The sequence below is a fragment of the Onychomys torridus genome, chromosome 1 (assembly GCF_903995425.1).
Source record: "Onychomys torridus chromosome 1, mOncTor1.1, whole genome shotgun sequence".
Classification (NCBI taxonomy): Eukaryota; Metazoa; Chordata; class Mammalia; order Rodentia; family Cricetidae; genus Onychomys; species Onychomys torridus.
The window spans coordinates 111,455,732-111,472,444 of NC_050443.1; the positions used below are offsets into that span (position 1 = coordinate 111,455,732).

Below are 16,713 nucleotides of genomic sequence, written 5' to 3' on the forward strand. Positions count from 1 at the left end.
GTGTTCTGTTTGAAGGATACGAGATGAGCCTCCATTCAGTCCTGCAGGAGAAGCTAAGCTGACATGCTTTTCTTTCAGGGTTGCTTGTAACATGATGATGAAGAAAAATCAAAACAAGAAACACTATGGGACTATTAGAACATTGCTGCTCAACTGTGTTAAATTGCTGGACAAAAGCAGACATCCTCAAGTAAGATTGACATGCCTGATGGATAAGCCGGTCTTGGCATTCTGATAGAGCATTGTTGGGGTGGAACCTAGTCAGATTCTTTCTCCATACTGTATACCTCTAACTGCCTATAGCTGAGCAATATGGATGTATTTACCTGAATTGAGGCATCTGCCAGTGGAAAGTGCACGCTGAATTTTAAGAAAGAAAAGTTGTGTGTTGAAATTTTGATATGTAATTAAAAGTACTAAATTGTTTACTAGATTTCGCATCTTCAACATGACTGACTACTGGAAGATTTAAAACTCCATGTGGCTCCCGTTAATATTCCTTTTTAACAGCTCTGTTCAGTGACAAGCACTCGTAATCCTATTAGAGTGTAATTTTTCTTTTGCTTTATCACAATTAGAGGGTCTTTTAAAGGATTCATTACAGAAGTGAGATGTCATTTGTTAGAGTAAAGGAGGCTCATTCCATACTTAGATTTTCCCTCTTACATATCATGAGTTTCCCCTGATGGCCATAGATCATATAGTAACTGTTAAGTTGCCTATTGAAGATTAGCAATCACAGTTTATAAAGAGACATTCTGTTTCTTATGGAATGTGCTGCTAATGTTCTACTTACAACTCTTTACACATGAAAGCTTGTCCCCAGTTGAATAGGAGGGCTCAGAGAACATGAATTTCTAGAAGGAAGAAAACTGTTCACAGAGCACACCTAGGGTGTTTGTAGCTTTGAATTGAGACCTATCCTTTGTGTGGTACCAGTGATGAAAACAACATTAGACTTTCCGTGTGGTGAGGCAGCTTCAGTCTTTACATATATTTCTTCTTCTTCTTCTTTTTTTTGTAAGATTATTGCTTCGGCCAACTACATGCTTTCAGAGCTTTTCCAGTTGGATGAGCCTAAAAAGGAAGAAAATTCTGACTCCCCTTTAAATGAGAACTCTGATGAAAGCTACAGTGAAGAGGAAGAGGAGATGCCCGATAGTGATGAGAACGGCTCCTACAGCACCAGCTCTGACCCGGCAGATGATAACAAGGCAGTGGCTATAATTAAATCTGTTGGGGAACTGTCAGTACCAGAAAAATACAAGTCAATACATCAAATCAGAGTAAGCATGCTTTATTTTTATGTTGTTAGCCTTGCAGAACATGGCATTATAACTCACTTTGTGAGTTCTAGAACTTGATTTTAGAAACTGCACAATGAAGTAAAATTACCTGGGGTAACTGATCCATTATGTAAGATCATGGTGAGCAAATGTGATAACCAGGCAACCATATTTCACTATTTATGTAGGGGAATTTTCCTTTCCTGTGACCCATGTTTAGCATTGTCCTCTCATCCCAGGGCATTTCTGTCTAGCATTTTAGTTGCTGGTTAATTACAGCTTGTGGGTTAGAATAGAACCAGAGTTGAGAAGGGGGTGGCACTGTGGTCCCCATGTAGAGAAAACTGGTGAATTATCCATGTGTTACCGAAGACAGTGCTTGTTTACATGGTCTTTGTCAGCCGTAGTTGGGGCCAGGTGGACCTTAACAACTTACCCTCTTTAGGTCTGAATTTGGCATGATTAACACTGACTGTCCTGCCAGCCATCTGTTTGCAACAGTGGACTTTGGTATACACTAACTACCTCCCTATGTTTAAGTACAGGTCCACCCATAAGACTGATGCTCTCTGAACTGAAATACACTCACATTTATAATCTTTTAAGCTCAGAGAGTTTAGCTTTGAGATGGGAACTATATATCCAAGTAAAATTTTGAAAGCATAGCGTTTCTTTTACCTTAAGTCATTGCCTGATTTTTCTGACCTGTTTTCTTCACCCCACCCCTCTTTTCTTTTCTATAAAGAAAAGCAGCAGAGACACCCGAGGTCCTGTGCTGTTGCTCCTTCTTACAAGTTATTTTTTCTGGTGTATTTTTCATGGCTGCCTTTTTCTAGGCTTATGTCTTGACTAAGTAGTGTCACCTCCTTCAGGAGACCTTCCCTGTCTGCTCTGGCCAAATCATGCTGCTTTCTCTCTCTCATAGCCTGTCTATATCTGATAGCCTTGTGCTGTGTGTTTCCTCTTTTGACTAGAGTGTAAGCTTCTGTCTAGGACATGTAATATGTTGCTTACAAATAAGTCATTACATGTCTGTCTAAATCTTAGTTCACATTCAGCTTGAGCCCCACATCTTTATAATTAAATCAGTGGTTACTGCACTTCTGTTTATTGGAGAAACTACACTGTCATAGCCCTGGACTCCCAGGACAGTTGGATGATTTAAGGATGGTATGCAGTGATAGCATTCACTGATTTAACAGAAAACACTCTTTCCCAGTGTCTGAGGCACACAGAGTACAGTCATCTTCGTGGGAACATGTCTTAGCTTTGCCTGGTCTATGATGAATGACCTGGTAGTTAGTGTGTGGCCTCCTGGGTCCCTAATTCTCCATTTACTCATTCTGTCCTCAGACAAATCCCTCAGTCTTCTCGGTGGGTTTTCCTGTGAAAGCTGGTGATTGCAGCCTCCCAGGAGTCAGCCAGATGAAATGCCCTTGCATTTAATGTCACTTAGTAGTTGGAGGCTGTTAACTGGTTCTGTTCCTTAATTAAGCAAATCAATTAAAGGAGGGGCTTGGCTGATGGGAAGTGGTACTTGTTAACCTACTACCAGATGATGGCATTGCTAACAGTGTGCTGCTGTCAGCACTGATAGGAGTAAGCTGACCTGCTTTGGTGTGCGTTTATCTAAAGCATTACTACTCTTGTACTTCATTTCTCATCAGATAGAATTCTTTTTAGAATTTTAAGTGTTGGGCAGCCCAGATGTTGGAAGGGCTTTTGTTAAGCAAGATTTGAAGCAGTGCTGATAATATTCATATCAGATACCTAGCTCACCAACCTGAATACAAAGCCTGTTTCTAAATTACTGCTTTGCAGAGTTTTAATAGTTTTTGGGAAATCAGAGTTAACTGGTTTGCTGTAATGGTAGCATGCTGGTAACTTGTCACTGTTTGTCTCTGAAGCCCAGTTGTGCATTTCCTGTTTGCCACGACACGGAAGAGCGCTGTCGGCTCGTACTTAGCTACGTGCTGGAGGTAAGTCTAGGTTTGCCTCTCATTGATCAGCAGTACGTGCTTATTTGCAAGTAGCACATGTTTGTTGGTGTTTAAATGTTCTGAATGATGCCCTACTCTGGTTTTATTTTCTTAACCTAAAGTGAAAATTAAATTAGTTTTTCCCAGCTCTTTCAGGTCACTGAAAGTCTAAGTCTCTAAGATAGAAATTCTGCTGTGTATTTAGGTTTTGTTTGACTACTGGTAAATGGAATATAGCAAGTGATTTTCTTTTTAAGAAGGGAGTAAAGGTGTGTATTTTTATGTTTTAATTTTTTGAAGGGTTTGAAATCTGTGGATAGCAGCATCAAAAAAGAAAGTGACCTTCCAGCAGCTGACCCCAGCACTCCTATCCCCTTAAAATATGAAGATGAATCCACAAGGGGTAGTCCTGAGGGGCTGGAGAAGCAGATGGCCTTGTTCCTGGACAAAAGTAAGTTGAGTGATATGCAGATAATATCTTCAGAAAACTGTCTTGTGGCCAGGAATGTGTCAAGGTACTTACTGGAAGGAATTGAGAAAAAGGAAGCCATGTAAGGGGAAAGTCAGGGTAGCCTATCCTTGAAGGATAATTTTGAGATTCTGTAGACTTTTCTAATTTCCTAAGGAACCTACCTCTTTCTGTTGTCAGCGTTGGGAGGCCTTCTGCCTACAGAGTTTTAGGGAATTGCTGCCTTGGTAAATGTATGGAGTATTATAAGAGCAAAGAATTGAAAACCAGAGCATTCATTTAAGACTTTGGCTCTGAAGGACACCTTATTTACTTAGCTGAGCTGCTTTTTCTTTCTGGAAATACAAACATTGGCAGCAGCTTCCTTAGAGGCCCTTAGGAGATATAAATGACTAATAATGTATTAGCCAAGCATGATGGCCCACGCCTTTAACCCAGGAGAGGCAGAGGCAGGCAGATCTCTGTGAGTTCCAGGAAAGGCGCAAAGCTACACAGAGAAACCCTATCTTGAAAAACCAAAAAAGAAAAGAAAAGAAAAAAGAAAACTACATCAGGACTTCACTGTTGCTGTCTAAATTGCCTTTGCTTGTCCCTCTCCCCTGTAGAAAAACCCTTCTCCAGTTCAGATTTGATGGCCCCACTGTAGTCCTGTCCCTGGGGAGGCTGAGTTCAAGGGCAGCTTGGGATACAGAGTGAGACTGTCAAGAAAGGGTATTAGTCTTGCTCTCCAGTCTGCTGTCCCATGTCACCAGTGTGTCTTGTGAGCATGTGCTAAACCCAGGCTTGGATCTTCTCCTGTGTTAAACAGCTCTGGACACACACACAGCTGTGAGCAAAACCTTCATTGTTGTCCGGTCTCCTCACAGTACCTTACATGCAGAGAGTACTTATGGCAGCAGAGGAAACAGATACAGGCACAACCCAGGCCATCATAGGTCAAAGCAACTAAATACCTTGAAAAAGTATGTGTGGTGTTAATTAAAAAATGATCTCGGGACTGGAGAGATGGTTCAGTGGTTAAGAGTACTGGCTATTCTTCCTGAGGATCTGGGTTCAATTCCTAGCACCCACATGGCAGTTCACACTATAACTCCATTTCCAGGGGATTGGGCACCGCACACAGATATACATGCAGGCGAAACAACAATGCACAGGAAAAAAAATGAATCATTTTAAAAAAATGAACTCAAAAATGAGAGAGAGAGAAGTTAAGCCACAGGCTGGGGCTGTTGTTCCACAGTATTTTGTTCTTATCAGCGTAGTTAGACTTCGAGTATTCTGGTGCAGTGTATGTTAGTAAGGTAGTCCTTTAACTTTGTCACTATTTCTGTGTGTGGTGCCATGGTTGGTGTGAAAATGATCATGTGTAGAATATGTAAATGATCGTGTATATAAAATATGATAAATGTTTGATAAACATGATCGTGTATAGAAGGTAATAAGGCTGGATTTCCATGGGGTTTGTTTTGTGTTATGGTTTTGTTAAGAGTTGGGGTCACCATTCTATATCCTAAGCTGGCCTCAAACTTAGGCTCTTGAGTGCCAGAGTTAGATATGAGTCACTATATCTGGCAACTTCTGTGTTCTTGATAGAGGAAATGGTAAGGTGCAGTGAAGGTAAGTGCAATGGTAAGGAATAGAGAAGAGCAAACATCTTTGCAGACAACAGGTAGGAAATGGCTTTGGTTGATGTGTGTTGGCTGGGAAGAATGCTGGAAAACAGCTTAGCCATGTGGGCTCTGATGCAGAGAAGCTGTCTGATGTCTGAGAACAGGCTCTGGCTGAGGTAAGAGTGCTTTACAATGTATACTGTTTGGTAGATTGATGCAGAAATTGGAGACAAGGTGTCACTTGGGGGTTGAAAGTGGAAGTGACCCACACAAGAGTGCCATGGCACTACTGCTCCACTTTCATAAGTAGGGAAGCCGAGGGTTTTAACTGGCAAGTTAGTTTTTCCTTGAGGCCTAGATTCAGACAGAATGCCATGTTTCTCCTGTTGCAGTGGGCTCCCTTCAGAAGGGCAATTGTTCCGGGCAGTCTGGAATGACCCCTGGTTCTTGGCAACATAAAATGAAACTTCAGCTGATTCTCAAGTCGTCGAAGGCCTACTACATTTTGTCTGATGCTGCCATGAGTCTTCAGAAGTACGGAAGAGCATTGCGATACATTAAGCTAGCTCTACAGAGCCATGGTAAGCCACTATAACTGAGTATATCCAGAAGGCCTTGTTGGAGGGAGGGAGACACCTCAACAATAGTGATCCTTCGCTCCTTTTTAAATACTTAATTTTAAAGAAGTGCCTTCTAGCATGTCATGGTTTATTTTTTGCACAGTGTTGTAACATCTGCTTGGTGTGAAGTGTGCAAAGCCCTGTGTCACCTGATGTGGACAGTGGCAGTCAGGCCCATAGCTTTAGCTAGTGACAGCCTCTTCATGTTTGCATGAGTATCGATTCTAACGTCCTTGTGGGCTCTCCCTCTCACTGTTGTTCACACAGATACTTATTGCTGCCTCTGCACCAACATGCTGTCTGAAGTGCTGCTGTTTCTCTCTCAGTATCTGACACTCTGCGGGGACATCCAACTCATGCTGGCCCAGAACGCAAATAACAGAGCAGCACACCTTGAGGAGTTTAATTACCAAACCAAAGAGGACCAGGAGATCCTCCATAGTCTCCACAGAGAATCCAGCTGCCAGGGTATGCGGATACCTCCCTTGTTCACAGTGGGATTATCTGTCCAGCTTATGTCTATTTATGCTCCAAAAGTGCTTTTTGGTTAACTTTTATATCATTTTCAAGTTTTCTTTCTTGAGTTTTAAGATTGAGCTTGGCTGGGCATGGTGGTATATATGCCTTTAATCCATTTAATCCCAGCATGGGGAGATAGGCAGGTTTTTGAGAGTTTGAGGCCAGCCTGGTTTACATAGTGAGTTCCAGGCCAGCCAGAAATACATAGTGAGACTGTATCTCAAAAAAAAAAAACATAAATAAAAAATAAAAAAAATAAATTGAGAATGGTCCTGTGTGTTTGTATTTAATAATTTTCAAATATTTTATCGTTATTAAAGCTAACTAAGGTCTGAGTACAGTTGTATTACCTTTAAGCACTCTTGGTGAGGTTTTTGTGGGTACAGATCTAGGCTACTGGTCAAGCCACAGTTTTGGAGGGAAAGAAAAACCAGTTGGTGAAAGTGGGTTAAGTAAGTACCCTCTAGATGAGCCCAGGAGCTAAGAGAAAGTTAGCTCATGGCCATCATCATTCCAAAGGGAGATAGTGATTTAGCCACAGGAGCCGCTCAGCCCAGAGCATCCATGTGCACACACTGCAGGGCGGGTGTAAGTGTCAGTCTTGGATAATTACAGCCAGCATAGAATACTAGAAGACAGAGATGTATCATTTCCTAGTAGTGTGGGAAAATCTGAGTGGTGGTAATATTTGGTATTTATAGACAGAAAAATACTTCTTAAATCAAACATGAATATTCTGGGAAAATACCATTTTATTAATAGACATTTTTACTACGACATTCAAGTTTTTTGTTATATTGATGGGATCTGTATTTATACTGTAGTATACTTTTTTCTTTTTTATTTAAAATGTCAGGTACAGTAGGTATTAAAGAGGAAGGACTCATAACATGACTTGTATTGATATTTCCTTTTTTTTCTTTTTCTTTTAAGGATTTGCATGGGCAACAGATCTGTCTACAGACTTAGAAAGTCAACTTTCAGTTAGTTGTAAATGTTACGAGGCTGCTAATGAAATCTTGCAATTTAGTGACTTAAAAAGTCAGAATCCTGAACACTATGTACAAGTGTTGAAGAGAATGGGAAACATTAGAAATGAAATCGGTGTGTTTTACATGAATCAGGCTGCTGCACTGCAGGGTGAGCGAGTAGGTGAGTGTCTATGTCCTTTTCGATCCCTGTTGTACTGGAGAATCAGTTGCACTGTTTGTGGGTGGAGCAAAACCTGAGGGTGTGTGACTACAAGGTTCTTTTCTGAGAATCTTAAGAAATAAAATTAGAGAAAACATTATTTTCCCCTTGGGATTCATTCTTCCCAAATGTCTTCCATTCTATCTTCTATACTTCAGACTGTTGGGTCAATCCAGAAACAGCTCGGACAGCCAGCCATGTGCCAGGTTCTGTATTGGGTGTGCATCTGGCACCCCTTCCACTTGGAAATCTGCTGTAAATGCAGATCCCTGGGAAGTGTGGTAAAGGGTACATGCAGTGCAGTAGAAGGGGAAACTGTCCCAGTTGTGGGGTATTTGAAGGCTTTAGGAATGATGATATAGTGGGGTAGGCAGTCCCCTAGAAGAACCTCTGGTGTAAATACAAGGAAGGGAAGGCTCTGGAGGCTGTGTGTGCAGGGCATAGGAGCCTGGAGTGAAAATTCCAGAGTAGCAGCAGGAGGCCACATGTGAATTCAGGTAGCAGTGGGTAGAGGTTCAGACTGCACTGGATTGGCTTATGACATCATTGAATATGGAAAGGTCTAAAATTTAGTACTTGATTATAAATGTGCTAAGAGCTGTTACAGGCTGGTGCTACCCAGGTTGAGAAGCATCCCCATCAGGGTGTTAATTGTAGCCACTAGAGGGGCTGTGAGAAAAGGGAAGGGGCCAACCTGGAACTGAGGGCCATAAATAAGCTGAACATATCTCTTTGCCTGCTAAATTGTGAGCTATGCTTGACCTCAGGGGATACAAACAGTGCTCCAAAGAGTTCATTGTTAGTGGGAGACTATCTTAGGGTTTCTATTGCTGTGACATAACACCATTACCAAAAAGCAAGTTGGTAGAAAAGGGTTTGTTTGGCTTGCACATCAGCATTGCTGTTAATCACTGAAGGGAGTCAGGACAGGAACTCAAACAGGGCTAGAACTTGGAGGCAAGATCTACTGCAGAGGCCATGGAGGGGAGTTGCTTACTGGTTTACTTCACTGGCTTGCTAAGCCTGCTTTCTTGTAGAACCCAGGACCACCAGCCCAGCTGTGGGCTGGGCCCTCCCACCTTGATCTCTAAATGAGAAAATGCCTTATTGCTGTGTCTCATGTAGGCGTTTCCTCAACTGAGGCCCCTTCCTTTCTGATGACTCTAGCTGTGTCAAATTGATATACAGAACCAGCCAGTACAGAGACCCTGAGTGCTTAAGAGACATCTGGGATCTGTCAGTGAGAGAGCATGGGTACAGTCAGAATCCAGGAGAATTAGATAAAACGGACTATAGCCTCTTAAACTCCATGGAACCATGATGTGTATTTGACACTAATACAGTGCTTGGTGTCTTGGTTGGTTTTAATCTCAGCAAGTATTAAGAATGGCTGTGAGTCATGGTGGCTCACAATCATCTATAATGAGATCTGATGCCTTCTTCTGGCCTGTAGACATACATGCAGGCAGATCACTGTATACATAATGGATAAATAAATCTTTAAAAAAAAAAAAAAAAAAAGAATAACTGTGATTAAGTGTGTTGTTCTGCTGGGACTGCCAAGTACCTGAGGTGGTGACTGAAGACAGGAAGTCCAAGGTCAAGGTTCCTTTCTTGGCTTTCAAAGAGCCACCTTCTGTCTGTTCTCACAAGGCCCTTTCTGTGTGCACCTTTATGTCTCTTTCCCTTCTTACAAGGATCAGAGTCATATTAGATCAGGACCTCACTCTTAATGACTTCAATTAACCTTAATCACTTCTTCAAAGACCTGATTCTAAGTATAGTCACATTGTAAGCTAGTGGGAGTTAGTACTTCACTTGAATGACTCATGAAGATGTGCTCATGTGACAGGCATCAGAGAGAGTGCTGCAGTTGGCCCAATTGGTCACACTGATGTCTGCTTATGCAATTGTTTTCTTTCTTTCTTTGTGAAGTGAGCAAATCTGTGTCTGCTGCAGAGCAACAATTGTGGAAAAAAAGCTTTTCTTGTTTTGAAAAGGGGATTCACAACTTTGAGTCCATTGACGATGCTACAAATGCTGCCCTTCTGCTATGCAACACAGGAAGACTCATGCGGGTCTGTGCACAGGCGCACTGTGGTGCAGAGGATGAGTTCAAACGGGAGTTCTCTCCAGAAGAGGGATTGTATTACAGCAAGGTAAGGCTGTTGCCTTTGTGTTGGGCCTCACCTAACTCACTGTCATCCTTCCCAACTTGGTTTCACTTCACTAAATAAAGCTAAATATGAGTACTATTTTGTGATGGCAAAAGAATGGGCAGCTCATAGGCACAGTAAGATGTTAGTGCAGAGGATGGTATATGGAATTATTGGGTAAGATGCTTCAGGAAATGGTATGGATGCAACTAGAGTAACTTTCAGTGTACTAAAGATTGGCTTGGAGACAGTGAGACTGGGAAAGAGCTGGAAGATACAGGTAGGTGGAAGGCTATGTGTCCTATCCAGCGTGGGAGACAGAACTGTACATCAGAGAGTCTAAGTGGAAGCAGGTCTCACAGAAATGATCAGACACACATCACAGGTCATAGGTGAACACACTCTTTAAGGTTAAGAAACTTGAATATGAAAATGGCAAATAACTTTTTAAAGTAAATGTTTTTAATGGCACTGAAAAGATGGCTTAGCTATTGAAAATGCTTGATAATTTTCCAGAGGACCAGAGTTCAGGCCCCATGTTGGGCAGTTGTGAGCTCTCCAGCTCCAGCTTCAGAAGATCCAGTGCTCAGCCTTACATGTACTCACACACATAATTAAAAATCAGTCTAAGGAATGGCTCTGAGCTACTTGGAACCACAGAACCTAGTTGACTGAAACGGGAAGATTGTAGGCTGGGGGGGGAGGGTGGGGTTGAGTTTATTTACCAAATTTTGCTACATTGTCTCCAATGTTAGAAAGAGTACAAGAAAGGAGCCTGTATGGTTCATGAGGTAAGGGTACTTGATACCAAGCCTGATGACCTGAGTGAACTCCCATGATCAAAGGAGAACCAACTCCCACAGGTTAGCATTGAGCTTAATACATACATGTGTACACACAGTAAGTAAATAAAAACAAGTGCTATAAAAAGATACAAGCACTTAAATTATTAATTGTTTTGAAACGTTAAGCACTTATGGAAAATGTTCCTAGCATAGAACACTTTTAAAATGGAAGTGACTTAAAACAAAAACGAAAACTGTTAACAAATACTTACCTAAAATGTAGCAAGTACTACTGAGTGATGGGGCTTAGGGACTTTTGTGAGAATACTGTGGCCAGGTATTTGAAGATGAAGTTGAGATATTAATTCTTAAGAGTAAAATAAATTTTTGTAGTTTACTACTTATACAAAGTAATTTTCCTTCAGAGTGAAAAAAAATAAAAAATTACAACCTCCTGCATCAGCCTGAGTCAGAAAGCAGTGCCAAGAGTCCCTGTAGTGGCATTCTGTCTGTTTCAAAGACAGCTCTTTGCTAAAACACTTGATTGATCCCTTCTTGGTGATACCATCCTTTTGTTACTTCTCCCAGATTAAATTGATGCCCAAGTGGGCTGAAGCATGTTTTATTTCATTGTGTTCTTTGCACATGTTTAACAGAGTCCTGAATTCACTTTCCCTCTTTACAGGCTGTCGATTATTATTTGAAAGCTCTGAGGTCATTGGGTACGAGAGACATGCATCCGGTTGTTTGGGATTCTGTGAACTGGGAATTGTCCACTACATACTTTACCATGGCAACTTTACAGCAAGATTATGCTCCATTGTCCAGAAAAGCTCAGGAGCAGGTGATAAGATTTCCTGGATTTTAAACTGATGTCAGCATTACTTACTCCTTCATTTAATATTGCACACCAGTCTTCTTTAGCAAGCAGTATTTGTTTCTTATTTATTTGTTGGTTTTTGAGACAGGGTTTCTCTGTATAATAGCTCACTTTGTAGACTAGGCTGGCCTGGAACTCACAGAGATCCGCCTGCCTCTGTTTCCCAAGTGCTGGGATTAAAGGAGTACACCACGACTAGCAGCAAGCAGTATTTAATGTGAAAGTTCTTACAAGATTATCTCCCCCTCCCCATTGAAATATATGAACAGATTGAGAAAGAAGTAAGCGAAGCTATGATGAAGTCCCTGAAACACTGCGATGTTGACTCTGCGACTGCTCGGCAGCCCCTCTGTCAGTACCGAGCTGCGACCATCCATCACAGGCTGGCTTCCATGTACCACAGCTGTCTGAGAAACCAGGTGTGGTCATCCCAGATTAAATTCCATGCTTCATCTATTTAAAAGTACCCCCTTCCCTTTGCATGCTTTGGTGTATATTTTAAATGCCGCCTCTTCCTGTCAGCTAATGTAGTGTTTTCCCCTTTGCATCTGAACTACGTACTTTACTATCTTTGATTGGGTCTTAGTGTGAAAATCATGTTTTCCTGAGGCTGTCACTTAGTATTTGTTTAAACATAGTTAGGCTATGTATAGTATAGTTCTGTGTACATTTTAAAATACTGTTCTCAGGGCTGGAAAGAGAGAGTCAGCAGTTAAGAGTGCTTGCTGCCCTTTCAGAGAACCTAAGTTTGATTATTAGACACAGACAGCTTATAACCACTTGTAACTCCAGATCCAGGAGGACCCAGTGACTCTGGCCTCTGCAGAAACCTCTACTCATGTGCATATACTCCTTTTCCACACATACATAATTAAAAATTGAAAATCTTCAGACCCAGTTCTCCCATCTTTGTGCAATGGAGTGTGCATATGAAAGCACCTGGAAAGCATCAGGAGCATGGACACAGTTTAAAAAACAAGAAAGAAGCCCCACTGGGCCTGGGCTGGGGGTCAGGGAATGGAAGAGTGCTCTGAGCCTTGTTGTTTTTGCTGTGTTATGAGCTTAATGGAATGAGCTGTATTGCCTTTCTCCCATGGATGACGGCCTGTCTCTGAACATCTTGTCTCTGAGACTCAGCCACACTGATGTATGGAGCCCCTTGTTTCTTTGGCTGAGTTTTATTCATTTTTTCCCCCTGAGTTTTTTGAGACAAGAATTCACTATGCCATTCAGACTGGCCTAGAACTTACTATGGTTCTCCTTTTAGTCTCCTGCCTTATTTTTTTATTTCCATAGCAGATACTAAATGGTTATTCTAATTTAATAAACAAAATTTATAAAAATTGTAAGAAATAAAAAATGAAAGCATTTAGTAATGCAAGCTGAAGCCCAGCCTTTCGATTTTTATTTTTTGATATATATTATTTTTGTTTGTAGGTTGGTGATGAGCACCTTAGGAAGCAGCACCGAGTACTGGCAGATCTCCACTACAGCAAAGCTGCAAAGCTCTTCCAGCTTCTCAAAGATGCTCCCTGTGAACTGCTTAGAGTGCAGTTAGAAAGGGTAGCATTTGCAGAATTTCAGATGACCAGTAAGTCTAACTTCTCAGATGTGTGTGTGGTGGCTGTTTTCCGGATTGTGTTAGAGGGAGGCCAAGCTGTTTGTGGCTCTTGGATATAAGCAGGACCATTCTCCTATTAATTTGCCCATGGTTAGAGCCTTAGTAGCCACTGAGAGAAGTCCCTACACTTTTTGAAGTGGTTTTTCAAACTTAGAGAAGTGAATAGAGACTTTTAAGATTGAAACAGTATGACAATCTTGGGTGGAGAAGCAGCAGCATGAGAACCATAGTCCTCACTCGTTACTTTTAGACATTGAACTGATACTTAGCAACTGTGACTGTGGAGGGAATGGATGCTGCTGTATGGAAAATAGTGAAAGGTGAGGGCTTCACTGTGTCACCTTCACAGCAGAGATTAAATGATAAATGAACATTCTGACCACTTAATGCTTCCAGGGTTCCCTCCCTGGAGTTCTTGCCTATAGTGGCAGCTTCTGAGAAATACCTCTTATATGGCAGGGAAACTTGTTTGAGTACAGCAACTCATCTTATTTTATTTTGATTTTTTTTCTTAATGCTATAAATTTAAACTTTAAGTTTTGGATTTTGGAGCATTCCAGATGTCTGATTTTGGAATTAAGGATGCTCAGCCTAAAATCTATACCCATACTTTAAAATAGGGAGACAAGATCTGAACTGTTCTGGACCAAAACAGTCTGGTTAGGGATGTCAATGTGTACTTTAAATATGTGTGACTCAGTTTGTGTGAGATAGAGCCCTTGAAAGGGACATATGAAACTGCAGGTTTATTGCCTGTACATAGGATTCTTGGAGGATAGGAGAACCATTTCCCTGTGGGCCTTTTAAGAAATGGATTCATTACTGTTTCTAAAAATATTATATTCAATTTTTATTTTTTGCTAGTGTATATGCATGACAGATGTATGCGATGAGCTCTGGGACTGATCGGTTCACTCTAGGGTAGCCTCTGGGTAACCTTTCACTTGCATCTTGCAGTATTCTGACATGTTTGAATTCTTCAGGATTCTCATGTATTTTTATAAAAGACTAGATACTGGAGATGGAATCTAAGATGATTGGTGTAGTTAATTGTCTTTAGAAAACATTTTAGGGTAAGTGAGAGAGCTCAGCAGATAACTTACTACCAAGTCTGATGACCTGAGTTCCATCCCTGGGACCCACAAGTTGTCATCTGACCTCCAAACATGTGTTATGATATGTGTGTCCCGACCCGTGTATCTCCCCCTCCCCCACCTCTGCAACTCACACATGCGATAAATAAATGCAATAAAAAGTTTTAAACTGCCGGGCAGTGGTGACGCATGCCTGTTATCCCAGCACTCAGGAGGCAGAGGCAGGCGGATCTCTGTGAGTTCAAGGCCAGCCTGAACTACCAAATGAGTTCCAGGAAAGGCACAAAGCTACACAGAGAAACCCTATCTTGAAAAACAAAACAAAAGTTTTAAACCATTCTAGTACTATGAATATCTTAGAAAAATAGTGGAGGTATATGGCGGGACCAGGAGGGTGGTTAGCCTGATTTGTGGGTATTTGTAAGGCACATTAGTAAGTGCTGTCATTAAATACACTTCATCTTAGTTTACCCTAGTGTATGGGGCTCTTATACCTTCTTTATGTCCCTGTTGTCTGCTTCCTGCCCCAAAGGTACCACATCTACACTGACATCTTATTTGTCCATTGACTTTCAGGGTAGCAGGCCATTTTTAACAGTTTTAGATTATAGTGTAATAGAAAAGGCGGCCATTAGCAGGTGGAGAATTCCTGTGTCCATTTTCACTTCTGATGCTAGCTGCACATTTGAGAGCTCTGACACCATCTGTAGGGTTTGGCAGTTTGCAAAGGGCCCAAAGAACTATCAAATCAACCAGGGAAGAGTTCAGGAACACCCCAGAAGTAAAGCTCTACATTGTCCTTCCAGTGCAGTTACAGGTAGTGCTGACCCCCACCTCATCCCAGTAATGATGTATAATTGTGCCCAGTAACCACCACCCAGGAAGCTCTGCCACACCGTGGAGTCCAGAGTACATATTGGGATTTGGGTGCGTGGTTGAACTCCCTCCATCCTCTCTGGAAGATAAGCTGTCATCCTGCATCCCAGAAACTCCATAGAAACCATATTATTGGACTGCCCAATATGACCAAGACCTCAGGTAGATAGAAACACTTTTGTCATATACATAATTCTGAGGACTTCTAGATGGCCTTGGAAGCCACAGAGAATGGCCAGTCACTTCTGTGGAGGTTAACCCTTTACTCACAGCACTATACTACACACACACTGAATGTGAACAGAGAACAGAAGTAGAGGTGCCTTGCAGTAGTTGAGAGATATAGAAAGTGTAATACTCACCTGATCTACCTTTGAAAAGAAAGTAACACTGTACGGTAGGACAGCCAATATTAAATTGACTCAACCAATTTCATACAACTAAATGATGGGTTGACCTCTGAACCACAGGCTCTTGTCTGTTGGTCCCCTGTAACCTAATACTTTAAGATATTAGCCTCGACTTAAGAGAGATTGGTATGCTCACCATATAGAGCCAAACGCTGAGGCAAGGGAACATACTACAACTATATTCAAAAGTTAAAGGTATTAATGCAGCATACTACTTTGGCTAGACTTAGTATTTTTTTCAAAAGAATAATTAGCAAGTTGACTTTTAGTTTGTTAGGATTGTCGCAAGCTGCCTTTATAGTGCCTGAAAGTCAGTAACAGTAACACTGGATGGCTTCATAGGTTTGTAGCTTAGGAATGATCATTTGTGTTTATTTTAGGTCAGAATAGCAATGTTGGAAAGTTAAAAACATTATCTGGAGCGCTTGATATCATGGTGAGAACTGAGCATGCATTCCAACTTATCCGGAAGGAGCTTGTGGAGGAATGTGACCAGGTAATTGGAGAAATTTTTTATGTTTTATGTTAAATGTATGTAATAGGTATATGGCACACACACACACACACACACACACACACACACACACACACACACACACACACACACTACTGCATAAAAGTACTAGTACTAATTGGTTAATAGTCTTAGTCTATTTGTGTGCTATAATAAAATACCAGAGCCTGGGAAAGTTGTTACAAAGAAGTTCATTGACCCATTGTCCTGGTAAAGGTGCTTAAACTATGTTGAGCATGGTAAAATGGAAAGGGAACAGACCACATGCAGATTGGGCCAGGATCTGAAGTCACCTCTTTTTAACAACTTACACTTGGGAGAACTAGCCCAGTGTTGATACAGAAACACAGCTCTCACCACCGAGAGAGAATGAGATAGTTTATTCTGCAGCCACATGGCCAAATATGGCTTGGGAACGCAGATGAATGTCACCCAGATCCTACCATCTAGTGTGGTCAGTTTCTTGAAATTATATAGTAGTAGAACCAATAAAATCATATTTTATAAATACATTGGTAGGACTATCATACAGATGAGTTTCAAAAAAGTGGAGACATCTCTGCTATAGATAGGTTTCAGATGCTATCTGATGGCATCTTTAGCCATGATGGCAGAAGCTAGGGGTCTATTGGTACATTCCAAAAGCATTGACCTCATCACAGGATGGATGTTAGGCCAGACACAGAGGTGGGCAGTGAATGGC

The 16,713-nt window shown here is 41.4% G+C and overlaps 1 protein-coding gene across 2 annotated transcripts in view; it reads left to right on the forward strand.

The window, feature by feature from the left end:
* The window catches only part of Edrf1 (erythroid differentiation regulatory factor 1), a 34,682-nt gene that overhangs the window by 12,532 nt on the left and 5,437 nt on the right, over positions 1-16,713 (forward strand). For both annotated transcript variants that reach the window (XM_036196610.1, XM_036196617.1), the window contains 12 exons: positions 79-190; positions 1,026-1,286; positions 3,194-3,265; positions 3,566-3,716; positions 5,737-5,925; positions 6,232-6,432; positions 7,417-7,635; positions 9,610-9,833; positions 11,301-11,459; positions 11,765-11,914; positions 12,933-13,086; positions 15,877-15,992. In XM_036196610.1, the coding sequence (XP_036052503.1) occupies positions 79-190; positions 1,026-1,286; positions 3,194-3,265; positions 3,566-3,716; positions 5,737-5,925; positions 6,232-6,432; positions 7,417-7,635; positions 9,610-9,833; positions 11,301-11,459; positions 11,765-11,914; positions 12,933-13,086; positions 15,877-15,992 (2,008 nt within the window). The remainder of the gene's footprint in view (positions 1-78; positions 191-1,025; positions 1,287-3,193; positions 3,266-3,565; positions 3,717-5,736; positions 5,926-6,231; positions 6,433-7,416; positions 7,636-9,609; positions 9,834-11,300; positions 11,460-11,764; positions 11,915-12,932; positions 13,087-15,876; positions 15,993-16,713) is intronic.